Source organism: Phodopus roborovskii, unplaced genomic scaffold (assembly GCF_943737965.1).
Source record: "Phodopus roborovskii unplaced genomic scaffold, PHOROB, whole genome shotgun sequence".
Classification (NCBI taxonomy): domain Eukaryota; kingdom Metazoa; phylum Chordata; class Mammalia; order Rodentia; family Cricetidae; genus Phodopus; species Phodopus roborovskii.
The window spans coordinates 11,910,930-11,937,305 of record NW_026126599.1 but is presented as its reverse complement, the minus strand read 5'-3'; the positions used below and the strand labels follow the sequence as shown (position 1 = coordinate 11,937,305).

Sequence of the window (26,376 nt, the reverse complement as noted above, 5' to 3'; positions counted from 1 at the left end):
TCCTTAACTGGGCATTTCGCAGACCTCGTCATTAAGACAAGAGACTGCCTGCTTCAGAATGTATTTTGCACTACCAACAATATGAGCCAGAAAAATTTGGTTTGTAATACTTAATTCTATTCATCTTAAGCAAGAAAAACAATTAATATATTCATACACAGAGGTGTGAAAGGTGATGTTTGTATATTTCTTAACAGCATCATACTCATTTATTTGTTAGAATATATTAAAATAAAAATAATCTATTTTCAATAGATTTTCTCTTTTGTTTTCTGAAAATCACCAGAAGTTTTAAAAATCACAATGGCAAACCTACCTAGTGCTACCTCATATATAATTCAACATGTTTTTTCATGACTCATTTTGGAAAGAATATATTAAAACTGTATTGAAAATGACTCATTTAAATCTGGGCTCAACGTGGCAATATTGCAATTAGTGGTGTGACTAGAACAGGTAACCGTGCATGTCAAACTGTAACACAGAGACACTGCAAAGTAATTCTCAGAGGCAGCAACTGCTGAGAGTGGAAAAGAATAAATGAGTTTGTGGTTTGGTTATTGGTAACTTATTAATGAGTTTGTGTTACTTAAAACAAGTCTTTCCAAACACAATTATATAAACTATTTTGGTCATATCAAAAAGCTTATATCCTGTTAGATACATACAAAATGGAAGATCCGCCTTGATTTACAAAAAAAAAAAAAAAAAAAAAAAAAAGTCCACAAAAAGTAATACCTTCTACAGTTTCCTTAAAAACTCCATTTATTTTTAAGTCTAGGTTAAAAATCCTGGGACTTGTGCATCATTGCATGGCCACGTGGGGTCCCACTACACCTTCCAAACCAACAAAGGAAAAAATAAACAACTAAATAAAATATTTTTTAAATAATAATAAGCCTAACTTTCAAAGCAAACAACATAATGCTGAGCAGAGAAGTAGTTTTTGTTTTTCTTTTTTGTTTTTAACACTGGTGACATGGTTTCCACTGTCATCGCTTATCTGGCTGATGCCATTGCTTCTGCTTGTGAGAATCCAGTGCCAAGGACTGAGAAGAGGAGAGCACTAGCCATCCTGGGCAGTGGAGTGGTTGGTGGAGGAAGGTTGCTACACATCGCTGGGAGACCGTGCTCTCTGGGACAGTGTGGAAGGGATACACCCACAGCAAATGAGGCAGAGGGCTTTCTGGATCTCTTGGTTTCTGAAGGCGTATATGACAGGGTTGATGACGGAATTGTAGGTAGCGGGCAGGAGGGTGGCGTAGGTGTAGATGGAGGGGTAGGTGTAATCGGCGATTAAGGAATAGAGCGTGAATGGCATCCAGCACGCAGCAAAGGTCCCCAGGATGAGAGCCAGGGTTGAGACCCCTTTCCGGGTAGTCACATAGTGCGATGTGGCCAGGAAGTGGTGCTGCAGGGCTATCTGATGGGCATGCCTCATCACAATCTTACAGATCTGGACATAGAGCTGAAGCATCAGTGCGAACATGAAGAGGAAGGAGATGGACAGGATAGCAGCATTGTTCTTAGTGAGAGGTCTGACCACACTGCAGGTGGACTCATCCCTCAGGCAGTTCCAGCCCATCACAGGCAGCAGCCCCAGGCAGATGGACGTTCCCCAGAGCATAACCAGCATGACATAGGTAAACGTGACGGTCCTTTCAGAGTGGTACGTCAGGGCATAATACAGGGAGAGGTAGCGGTCCACAGTGATAGCCAGCAAACTGCAGACAGAGGCAGAGAAAGAGGCGACAATGAGTCCAATTGTGACCAGCTTGGTGGCTTCTGACTGAAGCAGGTATGCAAAAACAAAATTGATGATGAGTCCCAGGCCAGCCAGCAAGTCTGCAAGAGCCAGGCTGCCTATCAGCAAGAACATGGGTGCTCGCAGGCTGGGGCTGTGGAAGATGATAAGGACCACAATGGCATTTTCACAGCAGATGAGGGTTCCTGAGCTGCACAAGACAATGTCCCAGGGGTTGACAACGAGCTCAGGTTCTGACTCCGCAACAGGGTCCTGGGAGGGGGCAGCGGCTGAGATGTTTTCCGGAACACTGGCATCTATACAGTCCCGAGGCAGCCCACTTAAATTGACCTTCAGGTCTTCGTTCATTTTAACCCCTGTACTCTTCAATGGAAAGACAGGCTTTTTAATGTTTGGGTAAAGTAAGGTACGAATCCAAGATCATGCAAAATATACAGAGACAGACAGACAGCCCTAGGCTCAGACACCAGTGTCAAACATGCCACGAGCTTCAGGAATTAGAAACAAAAGCTCAAGTCTGCATGGATTAAACCCCACAACCGAAATGCGGTTGGTCACTGAGGGAAACACGGGACAGGACTCCCAAGGCGGCACAAGCGCACTTGCCAAGGCGCTGGGAGCCGACATTGACTAATTGCATCTCTCATGCCAAAAAGCAACAACTGCTTGACATCTGGACAGCTGAGAGCACCGCCCAGCAGCTATAAGTCTGCAGGAGGATGGAATATTTTAAGGGCCCGGAACTCCCACCCCTCCAAAAATTCCCCACGCGCGTGCACACCCCCAAACACACCTCCGGACCCAAACAAAGAGGCAGGGAGGGAGGGTCTCAGCCTCTCCCTGTGTGCATGGATCAGAAAGCAAGGGCCACAAAAGGTAGGTGTGTACCACCGAGGTGCCCAGACAGACAGACAGAGAGAAGGATGTGCATGCATTTGGCCGCTCCCCTAGCTGCGGAGACGCGCAGCCTACGGGGCAGGGGGTCATCGGGGGTCACCTTGGCACGCCCAGACCGAGGGGGGCTCCTCCGGTGCTGCCGAAGAGCGCGGGCCACCCGCGTGGCACGTCCGCGGTGGCGCCCGCGGCAGGTGAGCGGCGGCGCTCGCGCCCGGCTCTCCGCCCTGCGCGCTCCCCGCCCGGCGCGCTCCTGCGGGAACCCCATGAGGCCGCGCGCGCCCCCACAGGTCGCAGCGGCGCGCGGGGCGGGACCGCCACCGTGGACACCCGCCTGCAGCAGTCAAGCTGAGACCCTCTCTGCACCTTGTCCTGGGGGAGAACCTGGCCTCCTACTTGATTCCTGTGACTTCCCTGACGAGTCCTAGCCACCAGGGGCTCGACTTCCTCATGCTTTTTCCTTTCTTTTGGTTCAAGACCAAAATAATTGAAAACTGTGATTGGGTTTTCAGGATGTGAAGGAGGGATGCGGGGTGAGCAGGTTGGGGCAGAGGAACTTTACAGTAGCCAGCTGCAGCTGGCCACTCTGCAAACTCAATGTTATTGTTCCCTTGGGGACATTCGCTTAACTGGATAGAAGCTGCAGCTACTTGGATTGCGGGTATCATTGCCCAGTTTACTTATTAAGTACTCCTGGAGCTGTTTGCGAGTGGATATCATTTAGGGCGTTCCTGCAAAAGTTTCCTGCAGGCACTGACCCAAACCCAATTAATTTAAGTACCAAAGTGACATTGTTAATTTATTATTTCCATTACCACATCTGTGAAGTCTAGGACTAAGATCCTGAAGGTGTCTGCCTTGAAAGGATGGGCCTATGTCTCTTATACGGGAACCGGATCAGACCTTAAATCTGATCATGATCTCCAGCTGAAAGGTGGGAGAAGTCACATTTCCGTGTGACCTAATTGTTATGTAGTGCAAAGGATCCTGCGGACCCTTCATCTAGGGCATCATCTGATGCCTCTGCCTCCCCTGATTCCCACAGAATTTCCTGCTCAGGTCCACCAGCTCCCCTCTATTCCCCTAAAGTCTTTTTTTTTTTTTCCCCAATCAGGATTGCTCCAGCTCTCCTGCCTCCAAGACCCTCCACTTCACCTCCCTGGTTACAGTCCTCCTCATCTCTCACTTGTACTTCTCCCTTCCCTCTTTCTCACCAAGGCAACCCACTGCCAAGGGATGACACTGCTCCGTCCAGTCTGAGAGCACACACTGCTTCTGAACTCTCTCCCTAGACAGATTCTGCTTTGGGACACAGTTGAGCTGTTTTGTTTTGTGCTGTGTCTTGTCATGTCCCCCAGAAGGCTCCAGGACTCTTTCTGGGTTTTTTATTCTCTACAGCAACACTTTTGAAACTTAACTTGGGAAACAGCAGTTCTGGGGAGGGGTCCCAGCATCAGTCCAGGCTGCTGCTGCTGCTGGCATCACACCTTGAGAAGTGAGGTTCTGTGTGGGGTTTAAATAGTTCTTTGGACACATCAGGTGCCTGTTGCGCCAAGGATTGTGTTAAAGCCTTCGTGGACAAATCCAGTAATGATGTGCATTCAAGGGCACATCAGAGTACAGTAGTGAGATAAAAGTCAACAATATCCCAGGTAGCAAGTACTGCAGTAAAGGGATCCTTTCATCTATGTGTGATGAGTAGAAACACTTTTAGAACACAGCAATGTAAAAAGAGCTATGTGGGGCTGGAGGCATGGCTCGGTGGTTAAGTACACTGGCTGCTTGTGCACAGGACCAGGGTTCAGTTCCAGGCATGTATAAGGTGGCTTATAACCATCTGTAACTCCAGTTCCAGGGAATATGACTCCATCTTCTGGCCTTCTCAAGCATTACATGCATAAGGTACACATCCTACATGTACACACTTATACACATAAAATAAACATCCCCCCTTTTTTCCCCTTTATATATATAAAAATCAGTTTAACAAGAGACAGATCAAGTCACCTGGTCAAATTTTAGGATCCTCCCATTGCTTGTGCAGTTCAGGAAAAGTGAATTCATAGCACTAGCTGGATGCTCTTCAAGCCAACAACACATGGACTTTGACCATGCTCGCTCAATTTACTCAGCATGGAGTTTGCTTTCCTTCATCCCAGAGCTAAGGATTGAATCTGAACCCATAATCTCTCACTGCTGCGACCATGCACTGCCACTGAACTGTTCCTCAGGCCTGGAATTCACTCTCTGTACCATGTTCGGGAAATATGGACAAGGAACCAAGTGCAAAGTGCTGGGGGAGAGTAGCGGTAGGCAGAGGCGTGCGGGGTCTCGCACAGAATCCTGAGGCGAGTGGAAGAAGGGAAACAAGTGGACACACACCTGGAGCTGGGGACTGCCATATGCAGGAACCTGAGGGCTGGCAGCTGTGTCTGCTCAGTGACTCCGAGTGGCTGGTATCAGCTGTACCCCCAGTCAGCCCCCCCAAAAAATACATTTTATTATTTATAAAGGAAACCTTCCAGATAAATAAAAGTATCACTCATCCAAATTAACCAAACTCAAAGTCATACAACTAAGAGAACATCCATATACTTAAAATTGTCATTCAAAATGGAAGCTGTGAACTTCAAATTAAGTTTTACACTTTCAGGTTTGAATGCTTATTATGCACTTATCCACCAGCAAACAAAAAGTCCACAAAGAATTAGAATTAGAAAAACAATTAGCTTCACGTCCTCTTTCATAACTTGTATCCATTACCTTATGTTTCTTTTTTTATCTTTTCTTTTTTCTTTCTTTCTTTTTTTTTTTCTTTTTTAATTTTTTTTTCAAGACAGGGTTTCTCTGTGTAGCTTTGGAGCCTGTCCTAGAACTCACTCTGTACACCAGGCTGGTCTCGAACTCACAGAGATCCCTCTGCCTCTGCCTCCTGAGTGCTGAGATTAAAGGTGTGCACCAGCACCACCCAGCATGTAGTCCTTTCTTGTCCCCTTATGTTTTGCTTTTCTAAATGTATATATATTTAATATAGTCGAATGTTATATAATATAGTATAAGAATAAGAAAAGAGGACTCTCACCCCTCAAATGATAGTCGTAACTTAATTTTACTTCTAATTCCCTATTTATTGGTGTGCTTAAGGCTTTTATTACCACAAAGCAGTAATCCAGTTCAAACCAGATTAATGCCTTTTACTATCTGACTGAGAAGACTCTAGAGTAGCTCATGGGAAAGAAGTCAAAGTTACAAGAAGCATTTGCCTGGCAATAGTTAGTCAGTTCCTTGCTGGTTTATTTATGCTTCTCTGCTTGCCAGTTCTACCTCAGGCTGGTCTCTTCCTTGTATTGGTGCCAAGTGGTCCTAGGCAGCCATGAGCTTGCACCCGGAGGCCATCTTCTTAGCTTGCAGAGGGGAATTCTATGGGGAATCTGTGTGTGTGTGTGTGTGTGTGTGTGTGTGTGTGTGTGTGTGTGTGTGTGTGTGTGAGAGAGAGAGAGAGAGAGAGAGAGAGAGAGAGGATGAGAGTCCAGTGTGAATAGAGTTGAAGGTGAATGTCTTCTGTACTTTGGATAATGAACATTCCCCCAAGGATAGATGTGTTGAGCTGTGAACTGTGGGGTGTATGGATATCCTGGCACCTAGGAAATGGATGCAGGGGGATCAGGGGTGGAAGGTAATCTTTGGTTTGTCTGTTGAGATTGCTGTTGCTGTAATGACATTGACTTATAAAAGAAAGCATTTAATTAGGATTACAGTTCCAGAGGGTTAGAGTCCATGATGGTGGTGCAAGGCCTGGCAGAAAGACCAACTGAGAGCTCACACGTCACACAAAAGAGCCAGCAGGAGGCAGAGCACTGGCATTGCCAGAGGTTTTTGAAAACTCAAAGCCCACCCTTAGTGACACACTTTTACAACAAGGCCGCACCTCCCAATCCTTCCCAGACAGTTCACCCATGGCGGCGGGGCAGGAGGAACCAAGTGTTCAAGCATTTGAGCCTATTATGGGCCCATCCTAATTCACACCACCACACTTAGCTATGCAGAAATCTTAAAGCCAGCCTGGCTGGACTACTTGAAGACTTTCTCAGAACAAATAACAAGAATAAAGAATAAAGAGAGAAAAAAGAAGAGAGATTGTAAAGGCTTGTTTCCTAGGGTGACTATTAGGAGGCAGTATAGCCTGCAGGAGGAGGGCCTTGTAGGAGATGCTTAGGGTCTGTCTTCTGTCTTTGCTTTGCTTCACAAAGCCACCTTAATGTGTTACCACACCTCAGGCTCAAATCAACGGGACCAAACAAACATAAGCTTGAGCTTCCGAAACTGCAACCCCTAGTAAACCTTTTTTCATTGTAACATATTATCTTGAGTATTTTGTTATGAGGATAAAAAGCTGGCTAATATAATGTTCTATTCAAACTTCTCCAAAGGGGTACTTTCCCAGAGGAGTGGGGAGGAAAAGAAGTGTGGGTATCCCAATAACTTGGGGTGGATAGACATATTGGGGAGTTTTGCAGAGCCTTCAGTAAAGAGAGTCATAGAAGAACTGTCTGTGATTCTGTCTTCTTGATTTATTCTCTACACATTATAGGACACTGTTAGTGATGCCTTCCATGTGTGATATTTATTGCCTCCTCATTATTTAGCTTTTGACCACTTACTCTACAACTTTGACAAGAAATTTTAAATTGTCCAGTCTCCCATATCACGTGAGGGAGAAAGTTCTGTGCCCACTTTAACCAGGGTGATATTGATTCTTACATGACAAATCAATCAGGGTCCCTCCTGAAAGGCTTGGTGTCTGCAACAAGGAGTTAAAATCTTTGCAGCCTGGCCTGACACTCTGCTTCCACAGCTGAGCCAGCTTCCCAGGAGACCTGTCCTTAAGTGTCTGCCAGCACTCTCTTTCCTTGTGTCCTATGTTTAATAGCACCCAGTGACCTACTCTGCGTGGTTTGAGGGACACAACTGTGAGCCAAGAGACACTCTTTCCTCTGAGGTTAGTAAATGCTGGTGTCTTCATATTTGTTGTGTCTTCCCCCCTCCCCAATCAAAAATGGATAGCACGGGGCAGGGCAGCTAGACACAAGGAAATGGAGCATTTTGTGGATGTAGTGTTTGGCTTCTATTAGGGGGTTTCATAAGCCAATGGTACTCAATATATTTCAGCCAAAGTGTGGATTAGCATGTCCTGCAACACTTCCCATGCTGGCTTGAAGTGCTGGCAAATGAAGCTGGAGCAGGAAGAGGTGGGGCAACAAATGCATTATCCCTTCTATTTAATTCCTTCAGCAATGCAAAGAAGACTGGCGCATTACATTTACACACCCCACTTCTGCACAGCACAGCTGGGAGAACTCCAGCTGTGTTCTTGCCAGCGGTGAAGGAAGGTGCTGAGGGCTGTGGTTTTGTGTCAGGGCAGTTTGTGGCTGGGCAATTGGTGCATGCCTTGCTTGGCAAGAAGAATGGCCCTTTTTAATACTGGGTTATTTCACAGTGTGTGTCCTGCTCACATGTGGGGCTTACACGTAACCGAGTTTGCAGTGATCACATAACATTCGTGACACCTATTAATAAATGTAGGGTTCACGCTCTGCTGCATTTTACTGTCAGTAACAGTAATAGCGAAGCAAAGGAGACACTGACATGGATTTCCAAACTATCGGTTTGCTGAATATGCTCATTTAGAACAGCCTGTGTCTGGAGACTTTTATGATCACTTCACAGTAAAAACTAATTTTAAAAACTCTTATAATTTGCTTCCCACTGATCCCCTGGGGCAGACAGGACTTTTCTTGTTTCCCTCTTCTATTCTGTCCTCTCTCTGTTGTCTCTGTATCTCTTTATCTCTTTTCTCTTTCCTTCCCCCATCTAGTAAAACTTCTCACTTAAAAAAAAACTGTTATATTTATTTTTATTTTATATGTGTGGGTTTTTGCCTGTATGTATATCTGTGCACCACATGCATCCTGGTGCCCTCAGAGGAGTTGCCACCCAGAGGAGGGCATCAGATCACCCTTGAAGCAGGGTTTACAGATGGTAGTGAACCGCCATGTGGGTCCTGGAACCGCCATGTGGGTCCTGGATCTTCTGCAAAAGCAGCAAATGCTCTTAACTGCTGTCTTTCCAGTCTCATAAGGTAAATGTTTTTATCATACGCATCCATAAACATACACAGACCTCAGACAAGAGGAGGGTACATTGATTTAAACACATCTGGTTCCATGAAAACTTGTGACATTGCTGATTTTTCTTATGTCCCTCAACCAGAGAGAAACTGCCATATTTCCTGAGAGCCACTGATGGATGTGGTGATGTTTAACCAATAGGGGAAGTGTTCAGGAGATTTCAGATCCTAAGCAGCTTTTCTCTAAGCAATTAAAGGGCTCTAGGTACCTTCCAGACTAGTGGCTGTTTGGATTGAACAATACTACATGCTGGGCTCACTTTGTGGGAATAGGAGCACACATATGCTGTTGACAGCACCAGCTAGATGGCCAGCTGATGGCAGCAGCCTCAGGAGGGGATATTAATTCATCCTTAACTGTGGCTGAGTTTGAAGCCTGATTGCAGACCTTATATACCCTCACACATCAGTTCAGCCAGCATGGTGAGTGCCTCATTTTTGAGGAGTTGATTTGTGTGAACCCAGCTTCTGTATAATATTTATGCTCTCAGGAGCCAGGTATGAACAGATCCACATGGCCTAGAGCAAGTAGACAACTCACCTTGTTCTGTCTGTAAAATGAGAGTGTTCACAGCGCCCACCACCTGGAGCTGTATGCATAGAACTTGCACCCTGCCTGGTACACAGCTGAGGCTCTTATGATGATGGCTGTTGCTACTAGACTGTGCTGCCTCCCTGATGCACTCATACAAGAGGAAATGAGAATCCCACTCTTCAGCTTCATCTCCTTGGAGTGATGCTAAGAAAACACCCAGTTTGGGGGGAGACTATCAACTTCACCTTCAAAGAATATCCAAATCCCAATTTTCCCAAACATTGAAGCTACCGACATATCCTTCAGTACAGAGATGGTTAAGTAAGTTCCAGCATGTACAGGCAGTAGATTATTACTTAGCTGGAAAAGAAATGTACTATGAAGGCACAAACAAGCATATGAGAATCTTGCAAGCATATGGGAATCTTAGATGAAGCCAATCTAAAAAAGGCCACATACTATGGGATTTCAACTATTTGGCACTCAGAAAAAGTCCAAACTGTAACAGGAATGTAGTACAATGACTGATGGCTTCCTATGGCTGGAAGGTGGTATTCAGAGGACTTCAGTGCAATGGTATTCTAATGATGGCCATGTGTAGGGATGCATTGCTCCAAAGCCACTGAGGTGTAAGCTGTGGACTCAGAGTGTTAAGGCCCTGTCAAGGAAAGTTCATCAAGTATAACAAATGCACCACTCTGATGACAGATAGTGACAGTCTGGGAGTCTGTGCATGCCTTGGTGCAGGATGCTGATGGGAACACTTTGCTCTGATGCTCAACTTTGCTGTGAATCTGTGAATCTGAAATTGCTCTAAAATTAGCCTATTAAATAAAGACTACCAGAGGAACAGCATAGGAAGCAAATTCAAACAACCAACTACTAAAAGCTCAAATACAAATATTAGCAAGAAAAGTATTAAAGAGGAAAAACATTGCTTCCAGATTCCCTTACTTCTCAGTCTGTCCACTCTGCCAAGTGGTATGCATACACACACACACACACACACACACAAGAGAAAGAGAGAGCCTACTCACCTAGCTCCCTCTATGGTCTTCCCTGCTAGCTCCCTCCAACTGTGCTAGCTACCTTCATGTTATTCTTCAAGCATGTAAATAACTTGATTACAACTGGCCAAAGCTCCTTGATAGGATCCTAATACCCACATAGGAAAATCCATCACCTCATCACCTCTCATCACCTGTGTCCTTTCCTCCTTAAGTCAGCCCTTACCCTAGTTGCCCATCCCATGACTGGTCCCTGCCTTCCTCTGGTCTTTCTCCAAAAAGCCTGCTTTCTCCTAGGGCAACAGTTCTCAAACCTATGGGTTATGACTCCTCTAGGGAGGGAACCTTTCATAGGCGTCATCTAAGATCATCAGAAAACACAGAAATAATTTACATTAGGATTCATAGCAGTAGTGAAATTACAGCCATGAATGAAACAGCAAAGTAATGATTTTATGGTTGAGGGTCACCACAGCTTGAAGAACTGTATTAAAGGGTGGCAGCATTGGGAAGGTTGAGAAATACTGTCCTTGGGAGTCTTCCTATGACTGCTAGCATGTATGTCTCCAACACACACAAACCTTGTCTCTGCGCTTCTCTATAGTTCTCATTAGTACTCATTTAGTTTTTGTCTTTCTGCATACCAGTGTGTAGCCCAACAAAGTGGGAGCCGTTATTTAGTGGTAGCTTTCACTCTAGAGCCCCAGGATGCTGGCTGCTGTATAGAAGACAGAACTGAGCTGTACGAAACATGTTTCTTGGGGAAACCAGGCTTTCAGGGAAGCTGGTACTCCCAGTACCTGGTAGTCACTGGCCTGGGCCTGACCCCACTGAACTTCAGCAGGTCCCTGAGGGCTCCATGTCAGAGTTAGACATGATGTTGGTAACACCTGGTTTGAAGCAGTCCTTGCTTCAGCGTTCTTCTAGCTTCTTCAGGTAACGTGTCTTGCTGCAGAAGGAGGAACCAACAACATTATGCCATGAAGTGTGCATGTCTTAAATTCCTGTGCAACTCAGACACAGTGAGCCAGAATGGAGTGACAAGTCCTGCCTCCCCCAGCCCATGAGCTGATGAGGGACAAAGCGATGTGGTAGAAATCACAGCAGGGCAATCTGTGTGTGGCCTGCATCATACTATGTGCCTCTGGCTCCTGGGACATTAATGGTGGGGAAGGGAAATATTAATACCTGTGATGGCAGAACCTCCTCTGTCTCAGAGATGCTGATGATATGGCTATCAGTTAGCAGAGCAGTGTTCCACTCTCCCAGACCCAGGGTGCTGGTTTGAATAACAATGATCCCATAAGCTAATACAGTTGCATGCTTGGTCCCTAATTGATGAACAGTTTAAAAGGATTAGGAGATGTAGCCTTTTTGGAGTGGATGCCATTGGATAAGGTGTGTTGCTAGTGATGGGCTTTGAGATTTCAAAAGCCCATGCCAAGCCCAATCTCTCTCTGTCTCCATCTGTCTGTCTGTATGGCTGTCTGACTCCCTTGGTCTTTTTCTCTGTCTCTCTCCCCCACCCCATCCTCTGTGGATCAGGATCTAACACTCTAAGCTACTGCTCCAGTACCATGCCTGCCTGTGTGCCTCCATTCCTCCCCTCTTGGAAACTGTAAGCCAGCCCCCAGTTACATAGTTTCTGTTATAAGAGTTGCAGTGGCTCCTGGTGTTTCTTCACAGCAATGGAATGCTGATTACTAGAATTTCAATCCGCTGCCTCAGTGGTCACTAAAAATACCTTCACTATTCTCCCTGAGATGAATCAGATTAAATGATGTTGAAATAATATCTTCAGCTCAACGTTGGCTCTCACACATCTGCATTCCAACTCATTAAAAGTGCTATTTATGAGCTAACCGTCTCCTATTAAAATTAAATGGCATAAAACTTGAATTAGCTCATTTGACTCCACAGCCTTCCCTAATATATTTATCCAGTTCTCAGAGGACCCTGAGAGAGGCCATCTTGGTCTCATTAGATAAAGACCCATTCAGCACCAAGGTCTCATCTGCAACTGTCAAGGCACCACTGGCATGGAGGAAGTGATTGCCCCTCCATCTGTGAACTGCAGAAGAGATGTATGGATGGCGCCAGCATTTGCAAGATGCAATTTGAGATGAAATTAATTAGTGGGTGCAGAATTGAGGTGATAGCTCATCTGATGAACTGCTTGCCACATGAGCAAGATCACCTAAGCTCACTGGTTGCCCCCTAGGGCAGGATGCTAAGACCCTATTGCTGAGGACACTACATTCTCTGGTTACAGAATGTATAAAAGCAATGTTCCATCAGGACCCCCCCCCACTTCTGGCTGTATTTAGAGCAGTGGAAGCTATGCAGGTTGCTGTAGGCTATGGGGTGAGTTCCACAGGGCTATGTGTGGAGGTACTAAGTGAGACCAACACCTGTGAGGTCCTGGAGAGGCAGGTACCACAGGCCAGAGAAGGAGGCCAGCCAGGGGCTGGTAGTTTCAAAGCCCCAGCCATTCCCTGGGAAGTTATGGGGTGGTTTGAGATCACCCTAAACTGAGTTGTGAAGATAAGGAATTTGCATCCCATTTCCTGCCCACAAACTTCTCCTTCTATGCCGTCCCTGGGGGAGGCACCCAGAGAGGAACTTAAGTAGGACTTACTGGTGGCCAACCGCTGGAACTGCTGGGAGGGTACATCAGGCCCCAGAGGGGATGTGATGACGGCTCTGAAAAGGTGAGCTCCCAAGAAGGCTACCATGTCCACTCACACGTCCCCAGAGCCTGGGACAATAGGTGCTTTGTGCTACTCAATCAAGGACAGTTTAGACTGTAATTAATTAGATCATTTTCAGAAGTAAGGCCAGTGGGCTTGAAATACAAACTCTCACTGGAGTCAATTGTGCTAAGGTCTGGGGCCCTGTTACATGTTGCCCTGGCTGGCCTGGGACTTGCTATGTAGACTAGGCTGGCTTCAAACCCAAAAAGAGCTTGTGTCTCCCAAGTGCTGAGATTAAAGGTGTACAACAACACCACTGTGTGTGTATATATATACATATACACAAAATTTTAATGTGTTTAAATTGTATTTTAACACATGAAACATAAAGCTGTACGTATTTGTAGTGCTCCATATGATCCTTCAATATGTTTAACTAGGGTAAACTCATCTACTAAAATATTTTAAATTTCTATCATAGAACATTCAAAAGTTCTTTTGAAGCATGCTATAAATATGTGTAATATGTAAATACATGTATATGCACTTTTTGAGACAAGGTCTTACTTTGTAACTGGCTGGATTAAATCTCAGTATGTAGACCAGATTGGCCTCGAACTCACACAGATCCACCTTCCTGTGCCTCCTGAATACTGATTAAAGATGTAGACTATGTATACAACCACACCCTGCTTAAAACACATATTTTTTAATTTTAAAAAATTAATTTTTATCTTATGTATATGAGTGTTTGTCTGCATGCATGTGAGTGTCCTACTTGTTTGCCTGGTGCCGCCTGCAGAGGCCAGAAGAAGGCATCAGATCCTCCGGAAGTGGAGTTACAGATGGTTGTGAGGCATCGTGTGAGTGTAGAGAATCGAACCTGGGTCCTTTGCAAGAGCAACAAGTGCCCTTAATTGTTGAGCCAGCTCTCCAGCCCCTGAAGATGTATTTTTAAAGACAGTATTTTGATAGTTTTTGCTATTCTCAAAGATTTTGTTTAAGGACAATGGTTCTCAGCTGGATGCCCATGACTACAGACTCTGATTTTTTGGACTGAAGTACAGCTGAGATTGAGAACCTCCATAGACAAAGTTGGCAGGGTTGTGGTAACTCACCTTGATACAGCAGAGGTGTATCTGGCAAATGGTTTCCCACACTACAAGATATCATGCCTTGGTTCCCACACTGTGGATGCAAAGGCTCTGACAAGCATCATCCATGATACTGAGAAGCCAGAGCACGTGGTCTGTGGAGATAAATTTGGTCATCATGGAACAGCAAATTGGCAACAGCTGTGAGCAAAGTTCATTTGACTCCGTATCTTCTTTTATTTATCAACAAGACAGAGGAGAAAGCATCCAAATGAAACCAGTTGCACCTGCTTCTAGAAAAGCTTCTGCGTCCTAGTTTCCCAAAGCTGAGACTCACCCGTCTCCCCTTTTTCAAAATTGTCACCATTGCAAGTTCAGAAAGTTCACACACGAAAACAAACGGTGCCAGAATGTACTGAAGATTTCCTTAGCTGAGGCGATGCACTCCATTTTTTTTTCAGTCTGGGTTTCTCAGCTTAGGTTATTGCTGACTTCCCATTCTATTACAACTTAAAACACTTTTGAAAAATAAAAGTCAAAAAGTCTACATGGGAATTTTGTGGCTAAAATACACATGACATAAAATCTCCCACTGTAGCAGTTTTATTTTGTGCCTGTGCATGTTTGTTGTGGGAGGGGGGAGTGAGCATGTGCACATGTGTGTATACATGCATGTATGTCAGTCAGAAGTCTACCTTAGGTGATTTTTATCAGACTGTGCACCTTTTTTCTTTAAGGCAGGGTCTCTCACTTGGCGCTGAACTCACTTATCAGGCAAGGCTGGCTAGACAGCAAGCTCAGAGAGATCCACCTGTCACTGCCTCCCAGTGCCAAGATCTCAAGTACGTGGTACAACATCCAGCATTTTTTAAGAGAGTTGCAGAACTGAACTTGGGTCTTCATGTTTGCACAGTAACCACTTTACCAACTGAGATGTCTCCTAAGTCCTGTGATGATGAGTGACTCATGCTGTTGAGCAACTGTGGCCATCACCAAAGCCCTTTCGCCTTCCCAAATAACAATTCCATGCTCATTTACCCATAAGTCCACACTCCTTCCTTCCCCATCCCCTAGCCTCCTGAAAGCACCAGCCTGCTTCTATTCTATGAATTTGACTACTATAGGTCCCTCAGGTAAAGGTAATAAGACAGAATCTGTCCATCATGCTTGGATTATTTCATTTAGCATGATATCCTTTATAGACTGGGTCAATTCTTTACTTTTTATGTCTAGATGTATATATCACACATATATAATATAATTACCATGTTTAAAATTTTCATTTATGTGTATGGTATTTTGTCTGCATGTATGTATGTTCCCCATGTACACATCTAATGCCCAAGTGGACATCAGCTCCCCTGGATCTGGACATACTGATGGTTGTGAGCCACCATGTGGGTGCTGGGAATTGAACTCAGGTCCTTTGCAACAACAGTCAGTGCTCTTAACCAGAGCCATCTCTCCAGCCCCTCATTCACCATCTTCCCTGTTATGAAGCCTACACCCCAGTTGTGTTAAGGACATTCATTTTGTCTTGCCATCATCACCACCTCCCACCTCGAGTGTCCATTTCATCTTCATACACTAAGAATTTGCATAGAATAAATGCCAACTTCTCATTCTCACTGTCTTCTCTGGTCTCTGCTAACCTCCATCCATCTTTCTGCCTCTGTGATTGTGACTCATCCAGATACTCGTGTGCATAGAATCTTATAGTATTATCCTTCCGTGGCTGGCTTATTTCATTTAGCGTAAAGTCCTCTTGGTTCATTCACAGAATAACACATCTCCTTCTTCTATAAAGCAGATTAACATTCAGTCAGTTGTCTTTACACATATTTTGCTTTTCTGTTCATTCCTCAGTGGGCACTAGGTTTCTTCTACATCTCAGCTATTACAAACTCTGCTGCTATGGCTCTAGATGTGTAAGGACGACAATTCTTGGGTAAAGTCCATGAGACATAGAGCCACCTGAGAAATGTGAGATCAGCATGCACGGTGTGTAAGTGCCCTCAGATCCCTGTTTGAAGCATCTATTGTATTCTGCTGGACCTGTTTTTAAGATTTTATTTCTTGGCATAATCAACTGTATGTAACACCAAGCTATTTCAGACAGTCATCTGCCACGAGAAAGTGTTTCTCAGAGCATTCTTGTGAGATCCGTTGCCTAGGAACCATTTGATAATCCTCATTGATTTAGCTGATGAAGGAAGGATGAGGGAGTCACTGGTTGCTTAAAACATCCATTTTAGTTCATGAAACTAAAGTGGCCCACCCTCCCCCCCATCATAGATTGCTCAGACTGGAGAATCTGCATAGCTATGCAAGACACTAATTTGTTCTACAAAACTGTGAACATGGACTTAGACCACTTTTCTCTATGCGTGAGTGTTCTCTTTGCACAAAGGTGATTATGGCTTTGTGATCTCAGAATAATTATTCTGACACTTATACTAGAGATGTTTAAGGGTAACATCTGGGTCAGAATTAGGACATGGTCTGATATCAGACCAGTACCATGAACAAAGGAAGAAAGATGCACAGAAGGGAGACAGATGCACCATTGCTGGTATTGGATGGGTTAAGGATGTGACAGAACCAGCCCACACCCCCTGAGCAATGATTCCAGGGTCTAAGACCTGGTGAGGTAATTTCCTTCTTTCTGATGTAATGGTAAATTAGGATCTTAATTCATTGCACTTGGGGTGTCTATTCATACCACTTGCTACAGAAAAGGCAATGAGTTTAATTATAGACTACTGTCTTAGACTGTCCCCAAGGAGAGGGCTAAATCAGATGCACATGTACTACACTGCCTTTCTACCAACCTGTGAATTTTCTGGAATCTGAAATACAATTGGCCTCCAGATTATGTAGAAGATTGTAGATCTGCTCACTTAAGAGGCTGAGAAAAATGGCCACTGCAGATGCCTAGTGATGGACGGAGTCTGATTGCCTTTGTACAGTCTGCATGGCTCTTTCCCAGGAGATGAAGTGACCTGGACATAATTAACTACAGGTATGCACTTGCTCTCCAGATGCATGGAGCACAGGGCATGGCCATTAGAAGGAAAGAAAACTAGACTTTAAATTGCTGAGAAAGATGATTTAAAACAGAAGTTTTCAACCTGTCATTGTGATCCCTTTGGCAAACCTCTCTCTCCAAAACTATTTACATTACAATTCATAACAGTAGCAAAACTACAGTTATGATGTAGCAATGAAAATAATTTTATGGTTGGTGGTTACCACCACATGAGGAACTAACTGTATGAAAGGGCTGCAGCATTAGGAAGGTTGAGAACCACTGATTTAAAACAATTTGCTGGCTCACAAATTTGGAGGCTTTCATCTGTGACTGCCTGGCCCCACTGATCCCTGGGCCATGATAAGGCAGGATATTTTGGTGGGAGGGCATGGAGAAACAAAATGCCATAAGTCATGGTGACCAGAAAGTGGGGGGGGGAGGGGTAGGAACAAGGTAGCTCTTTCCAGGACACAACCCCAGTGACCTACTGCATCCATCCCAGTCCCCACCCACTACTCTTGACCATCTCTCAGTAATGCTGCTGCATCCTGAATCATTAGCCCACTGATGAAGTCAGAGACACTCCTCCAAAGCCTCACCCCTAAACACAGCTGCACTGGGAGCCAAGCCTACAGCACATGAGCCTTTGAAGGGACACTTCATATCCAAATGATGGAAGACATCTTCTCCTCCCCATACTGCAATTCCAGGAGTGTCTGCTTCATTTATCTTTAGAGTCTATATTTTCCACATCTCGTGCAACAGGTAGCAGGTGCCCAACTTGTGTTTGTTAAATGGGACGAGCCATACTTCACTTCAAAAGACCTGAACACAGCAATATCATTCTCCATTAATTAGATTTTAGCCAATAATTGCTTGTATTCATCAAATTCTTCCACTGTGGTTTTAAAAAATAAAATGCTTTGGCAACCTGTGCAATTGTCTTCATCTATCAACCTGCTTCTTGAACACTTGGCTTGTAATAGCTTTGTAATAGCTTTCAAGGTTGGGAAAATGCCCATGGTACTGTGTTTTTTCTCTGGTAGTGACATAAACAAACATCTTTCATCCTAGATAGGACACTGATAACAGATGAAACAAGTTATTCAACCCATGTCTAGCAAGGAGAACAGTGAGTTTATTGGGATTACTTACAGGAGTGTGGGTGCAGGGTTGCTTACAGAGACACAAATATTTAGGCATAAAATTGCACGCCTTTAATCCTAGCACTTCAGAGGCAGAGGCAGGCAGATCTCAGTGAGTTTGAGGCCAGCCTGGTCTACAGAGAGGGTCCCAGGACAGCCAGGGCTATAGAGAAAGACCCTGTCTCAAAACAAGCAAACAAGCTTAAAAACAAGGTGCACAAATGGGCTCAGATGCAGATGCTAGGGTGAGAAAGCCTCAGCCTGTGGGCTCCCTGCATGTTTAAGGCAGCTCAGCCAGTTCAGTCCCTACTCCCCAGCAAGTGCTTCTGCTTACACAAGCTCCCTCTAGGAGGGGGGGCTTGTCACAGTCACTGGTGTATTGCTGTGGAGAGATCACGACCAAGGCAACTCTTATAATGGAAAGCATTTAACTGTGGCTGCCTTACGGTTCATTATCATCATGGTGGGGAGGACGGCCCCACGACAGCTGACACAGTGCTGGAATAAGTAACTAAGAGTACTATATTCAGATCTGCAAGCCGTAGAAAGAGAACAGCACTGGGCCTGGCTTGGGCTTTTGAAACCTCAAAGCCCACCCCCCAGTAACACGCTTCCTCCGACAAGAGCACAACTACTCCAACAAGGCCACCTCTCCTAATCCATCTCAAGTAGTGTCACTCCCTGATGACCAATCACTCAAACATATGAGCCTGCGGGGGCCAGTTTTACACACACTACCACAGAGCTTATGACTCTTGTGAGTTTCAGGAGCCTCCTAAGCCACTTAAGCTTTATCTACTCCTGGAACCTTGTGAGTTCCTTTTACTTCTTTAATCCTAACAGTCCCCTCCTCCCTGGGGAAATATTTAAATTCCGAGGGGGCTATATGGCCAATGGCCTCAGTTGGATTGTTTCCTTTTGTGGCTTCACGGTGAGTTTGCACACCCTTGGCCAGCTGATCTACACAGCTTGCCTGACCTGTTATCTTAAGCTCTCATCACTAGCCCCTCTCATCTCAGCCTCTGAGCTGATTTGGGTCACAGATGCAACTTCCAGGTCAAGATGAAACTGCAGCTTTGGAAGCTCCCAGCTCTGCCCATTTTTAGCCCATTTAATCTGGACTCCAATTCTGTCCTTCCCCACCTCCACCCCCAGAAATTTGTCTTTATGGGTGATTCTTTGAACAAGTTCCAGTACTGACTGCGCATGCCATGGACTTGTTACCTGGAGATCCCAGGCAAGAGGTCAGAATTTACAGCCTCACAGTGTGGGCCTTCAGTTGGATACTGGCGGTTGCTGATTTCCAGCTAATACATAAAACTGTTTTGCCAGGCTGTGGTAGTAACACCTTCCTGGGGAACATACTGAGAGAGCAGGGTAAACTGGACAGGATGGAGTTAACTCTGACATAAGAAAAAGCCACCTTGAGAAATTCCCTGTGCAGCACAAGGCTAACTCAGCTCCAGCCAAGGAGTACCCAAACTGTGCCCGCCCCAGTCAAAGTGATCCCATCTGGGTGGTCAGGCAATGACTAATTTGGGTAAATAACATCTTCTTGTCACAACTGTCCTTGTGGACAACAGTTAGTAACAATTTTGAAATTCCCCTAGACCCACATCAACGAATCCAAGGGTCACCTACCCTTACCCAATCCTGAACAGCCAAGGCATGTACCTCCCTGCTTGCGGGGTTTTTTTTTTTTTTTTTTTTTTTTTTAATAAACTTCTGCAATTGAAGCCAGGCACCCTTCTCCTGCAGCTGCTGTGTCAGTTTGCAGGACAGGATCCCTGCTGAGGCTTGTAACTTAACATTAAACCTTGTGCATTTGCATTGGTGAGTCAGCTCCTTGGTGGTCTTTTCCGGGTCTCTCCAATTAGGCATAACAATACATTCTCTGACCCTTCACATCTGGCTCAACTCAGCTTATTCCTGTGTTCACTTCAGACCATGTTTCCTTCTGGAAGCCTCCTTGGGCTCCATAGGTTGAACCAGTCTCTATCCCTCTGATCTCCCAGCATCCTTCAGGTAATGAGATCAGGAACCAAACTATAAGGACAGTATCAATCAACTTCTGCCACATGCCCAGGAGTCAGATAACATCTGAAATTGAAGAAATGTCACTATTTAACATCAAGGATGCCTCTGTGCTTTGTTTCCACATCGATGCCACATGGTATACAATTTGTAAAAGCACTGGCTCGGGTGTTATTGAAGACTAGGGAGCGTGTCTCTCCCAGGCCCACAAACAGAAGGTAAGCGTCACCAGGATGTCCTTCCTGCCTCAGAGGAGAGCTGACATCTTTTTCATCGGCACATGTACAACGTCTACAGAAGTTTGATTTAAAGATCTGTTCCTTCTGCCTGGAGAGTGCTACTGGATAAAGTAGGGGTGTCTGCTCCCCAGAACCCAGTTCTGGCTCACATGAGGTTGTTTTCATTTTGGGTACCATGTTGTGTCTGGGCCACAGGTGTCTAATCTAGCCCATCTCTTGTCAGACAGCAGGTACAGAGCATGAGGAAATGTGCAAAGATGGAGAGGTTCCAGGTAACTAAAGTCAGGAACAGCCACCTTCGCTCTCCAGGTAATTGAATGAATAATGTAATGACATGGACAGAGGGCCTGGAAAATGCGCACACATGAAGGAGGAGGCGCTGGTCTCAGGAAGTGAAGCCAGGTGCATCTCGCTGTGCTCTGACTGACTCTTTGCCCCATCGGCCCTCATCCCTGAGCCTGGACTGTCTCTGGACAGTGACTTCTCCATCATTGGCCTACAAACTCAACTCCTTTCTCCTGGCATTTCTGCGGCCAGTGTGAATTACTCATGCCAGTCCTCCCCAGTCTGCCTAATTCCTATCTTAGAAGACTCCATCCTGGACTCTAAATGGCTCTCCTTTGTGGAGGCTTCACTAGTATCTGCTGGGCTAAGCAGAGCAGCCTCCCTGCACCCCACCCAACCCCATGCACTGCACATGCCCCCATTAAGAGAGAAAACTACAACAGAAGTTGATTGGCAATTAATTGCAGCTCCAGAGTCCAGTAAGAGTTCAGACAGAAAAGGATTTGGATGCTCACCTGGGTGGGTTATACTGTGTAGCCGGGGGAAAGGAGTGGCATACAGAAGTTAGGAGTGGGGTAGGCATAGTCAGGTTGCTGAGACCTGGCATCTCTCATAGGTGACTGTAAACAGCTGTTTTCTACCAGGGCAGGTTATACTGCTTACACACCTGGTGGGATCACAGTGAACTCAGGGCAAACTTCAGCTTTCAGCCGAGCAATTCAGTTCCAAACACTAGCTCTTGTGTGTGTGTAGACGCCCCTGACAAACCCCCAAATCTTCATCTTCTTCATCCAAAGCCTTTGCAGAGTAGGCATACCTACCCTCAATTATTTGGGGGTAAATGGCACTGTTAGTGTAAATCCTTTAGGATTAACAAGTCAACAAAGTAGGAGGATGTCCTGACTACGGCCACACAGCTAGTTTGTCACTGATGGGACTCAGGGTGTGTTAGCCCAAATTTAGTATCTGCAACCTCGGGCATGGGGAGTAGGTTCAGCCTCACCTTCGCCCTACCTGTAGACCCTTCTCTTAGATGAGTTGCCCTCTCTTTACCCAGAGAAATGAGCAGACTTGGGCTTAAAGCTGCAGTACTCAGGAGGGGTCTGAACAAGATGAGTGTGCCGTGTCCCCAAATGTGATGAGCAGTACATCAGGGCCCCTTCGTCCAATCTGACTTCTCTGTAACTATGTACTCTTCATCAAGCCAGACCCCACCAGTAAGTTCCCAGGATCTACCTCTCTCTACCCGTGTCAGGGTTAGATGGATCTGAATTCTGGTCCCCATGCATATACAGCAAGCACTGGACTCTCCCCCTCCCAGCCTGTTTCTGGAAGTCTCCATTTCTGAAGGCCCCCATGCTGTTGTTAGGGTTCAGAAAATATTACCCCCAAATTGTGGTTCACTGTCAGACTGACCTGAAGCAGCTTCAAGAACAGCCCTCCCTTTCTCTCCACTTCTCCTGTCTATCTAAAGAACAGTCCACCAAAGAGCAACTCAGCTGTCTTTAATCTTTTAACTGAATGTTCATCAACCCCGGGAAGAGAAAGTCACTGTCACAGAGAAATTCAAAATGCAACACCTCAAAGGCCAGGAACTTTGACCCAGGACACTGCCCTCAAGGCTCATTGGCTATCTCCTCCCCTGAAAACTTAAAAAATATGTACACACACACACACACACACACACACACACACACACACACACACAATTTGCTACCCTCCCAAACTGGTTCACAGGACCCACCCTTTCCCTGCAGAAGAGATCTCTAAGCCACACCCACCTGGCTCTTCTTTATGTTTCCTGATTTGCATGGCTCCCGGACACTCGGTCCTGGTAACAGTTTTCTGCCTTTCCCCTGTCTGTCTTGTGGCAATTTACTTCAGCAGACTCAATGACCAGACCTCCAAAAGGAAAATCTGAACTTTCCTACTCTACCTCAAACCCATCTTAAAGAACGGTGTCTGTGTCGGGGCCTGTCAGCCTCTCATCGAGGGCTTCCTCTGTCAACCAGTGACGCTTGTGGGAGAAATGTATATAAGTTGCCCAGTGGAGACCAGAAGCCACAGCCATCCCTGTGCCTCGTCAAAGGCCTCTCAGTAGCTACCTCCATGCCGTTTTAGTGCATTTCTGACTACGAAGAAATATAAACCACCTAAAATGTGTCTGAATAAAAATTAAGTGGGATGCTTACTGTTTTGTCAGCTTGTCGTGAACTAGAGCCATCTGGTAGGAGGGAACCTCAGTTGAGAGAATGCCTCCATGAGACTGGTGCATGGCAAGTCTGTGGGGCATTTCCTGGATAGATGATTGATGGGGGGGCAGTTTACTGTAAGTGGTTCCATCCGGGTACTGGGTGCTGTAAGAAAGCAGACCCTGAGCCCTTCAGGATATGAATGCACACAAATGGCTTTGGAGGACTGGGAGATGTCACCTTCCTACCTAAGAATGAATCAGAGAGCAATTTGGGTTCAGGGAAGTGCACATAAAATAGGGCTAACCTCTTCTCGGGCTGGAAGTGGCAGTCTGGCTTGATAACAGCCTGTGTTTATCAGGAGTTCTGGGCGAGTCTGGACTTGTGCAGCTATTTATAGAAGAAGCTGCCAGGTGCATATTTGATGCCCAAGGGGTCTGCCGGGGTAGATGAAGCCCAAGAGAAAGAGCCCGGCAGGGACAGTGGTTGCCAGTGGAAGGTCGGGGCTACAGCTGGGCCCCTGGCTTCACACATCCTTCACCCTGACTCTGTGAACTTGCTTGTTCCACATCCAGCCTTGGGAATTTTGTAAACCAAACCAGAAAGATCAGTTTCCCAACTGTAGTCATCTGGAAAAGTACAGGGCTGCGTCTCTGCATTGGCCTAAAGCAATGGGCCCCATCCAGCACTGGGGTCCTATCTAGTGCAGACTGACAAATGACCTATCCCTGAATGAGTCACCCTATCAATGAATCAGGTTAAAATGAGACCGTAGAGCACACAGCTATATTCGAATCATCTGGGAAGCCAGGTCCGAAAACTCTGCAGTCACCCCCAAACCAAGGAAATGATGTAACTCCTTCACCCAAACCTCATAAAGTGATAGGCACATAACATTCCTGTGGCAAGGCCCCACACCAACCTGTCATCTGATACCTGGAGTGCACATCAAGAAGCAACAAGGAGGGGACACCCCAACTGTCCCTGGAGCTAAGTTCAACTCTCTCCTTTTTGCAGTTAACCACCTGCCCTTCAGCGGGACACTGGTCCCTGGACCCTTCTTGTACCTTCTGCTCCTGGCTGTGCTCTGCCCCTCACCCAATGCCATCACATTGTGCTCTGCTACAGGCCCCAAAACAACAGAGCCAAACGACCACAACTGGCAGTCAGGACACGCCATTTTAGAACAGCCCAGCTCACTGTGGGCATCGCCACCCCTGGGCAGGAGGCCGTGCAGTGTATGAGAAACAGCCTTGGGAAGCAGCCAGCAAGCAGAATTCCTCCACGGTCTCCGCTTCAGTTCCTGCTCCCAGGTTCCTCCATTTCTCTCAGTGAGGGACTGTAATGTAAGTGTAAGCCAAATAAGTCATTTTTTTTCTCTCCAATTTGCTTTTGGTCATGGGGTCTATCCCAGCAACAGGAAGCAAGCTAGGACAGCCGTGAACCCATATCAAGAAAAGACTATGATATTTGAAGTTGGAGTTCTCCTTGGCATGAGGGAAGCAGAGCAAAGATGCTAGAAAAAAAAAAAAAACAAGTGGCCCAAATAAGCATTAAAAGAATCTTAACATACTCCAAGACAGAGGTGAAAAAAAGGAAGGAAGAGAAAGAAAATGAAGGCAAGGCACATCTTTGTCCAGTTGGTTAAAACAACTGATCAAGGCACTGGAACAGATAGGGGGAAAAAACACTGGCCACGGGGGAACTAAAGCCACAGATTTCTCAATAGAAGCCATGCATATCTGAAGACCATGGAGGAACACCATGAAACCACTGCTAAGAAAGCGATCTGGCAAAATCCTGTATCCCATAAAACCATTTTCAAACAATGGAAGCAAAACAAAGACTTCCCCCAGAAATTGAAGACTGCAACAGTAGCTATCTGGCATTGCAACACTGAAGGACATTTTGGGGGCATGGAGGGGTTCTGTTTTTTAGTTCAGAAGTTTCCACATGAGATGGCACAAGAGTAGAAATGTGGGTGTTGGATAAATGGCAAATACATTTTCCCTTCACTTTTCAGATATCCTTTTGTTTGTTTTATAGTTGCTTTTATTTATCGTATATGCATGTGTGCATTTGTGCCCATGTGAGTGTGAGCCCACAAATGTGCCATGTAAAAGCCATCTTGCTGGAGTTAGTTCTCTCTTTCCATCATGTGGGTTTTGGGGATCAAACTCAAACTGTCAGACTTGGTGGCAAACGCCTTTACCTACTCAGTCATTTCTCTAGCCTTCAAATATATCTTTGAAAAACTGAAAAACAATCGACAGTTTCAAGGGAAGTAGTAGCAATGCATTGTGGGGTTTATAACATTAATAGGATCAATAATAACACAAAATCCAAGACAGATAAAATGCAAAAACGCTGTATATTCTGAAATAATACAAAAAAAATGATATAGCATTGTTTGACGCTGGATTGGGATAAATTTTAAAAATGTGTATTGTAAAACCTGCATTGGCTGTTAAAACATTACAGAAAGCTCTAGACCACAAGCAGAGATGGAATGATTAGCTCATAGGCATGCTTGCACCATCAGAACCCAGAATCCATTTTTTATAAAGCAAAGTAAGGAATCTGCAGACCTTGAGCCTGCTTAACTGTAGCCTAGCCATGGATTGTACCTGCATATTATAGAAACATACAATAACAATACATAATAGAGCAGTTTAAAAAGGCATATTTCACTATGCCATTTGTACTTTATCGTCTTCGTCTCCCACAAATTGTGAGGCATTCTTAAAATCTAAAGCATACACTCTGAAATTAAAAGCAGGGTGATAACTGCCAATGGCTTAATGAAGCAGTCAAGATGGAAAGTTTCTGGAATCAAACTCAAAACATTGGTTCTGTTTCCAAACCCAAAGAAAAGTAAGAAATGCCCAGAATAAAGAAAGTAATCGCTGCCTAGCATGTGAAAGGCCCTGGGTCCAAAATAGAAAGAAAGGGGAAAGAAGAGGGGGGAGGAGAAGAAAGATGAAGGATGTTAAGTTCGAGAGCAAGCCCTGCCTTTTGTGGAATCAACTTTCTTGTGTCAATCAAACAAGCTCAGTAACCAGAACAGAGATGCAACCCCTTCCTCTCCTGACCCAGGTACATTATGCAATCACCTCTTTGTCCTATCTCTGTGTTTCTGTTGTAGGGGTTGTCTCCACTCAAAAGCTGACTGTTTTCTGCTGGATTGCCAGGCGGTGGGCTCTAGGCCACCAAAGGAAAATGAGCTGGAGAGACCTCACCGCCTCCTCCACTGGCCACAGACTGTGACTGGTAAC

At 45.4% G+C, this 26,376-nt stretch overlaps 1 protein-coding gene across 1 annotated transcript; it reads right to left on the bottom strand.

The window, feature by feature from the left end:
* Positions 1-957: 957 nt before the first annotated feature.
* On the bottom strand, positions 958-2,949 carry Gpr12 (G protein-coupled receptor 12). Its single transcript, XM_051205330.1, has 2 exons — positions 2,763-2,949; positions 958-1,724 (listed from the first exon to the last, which is right to left on the bottom strand). Exon 2 carries the CDS (start codon positions 1,634-1,636, stop codon positions 1,109-1,111), a length of 528 nt encoding a protein of 175 aa, XP_051061287.1. The 5' UTR covers positions 1,637-1,724; positions 2,763-2,949; the 3' UTR covers positions 958-1,108.
* Positions 2,950-26,376: the final 23,427 nt, after the last annotated feature.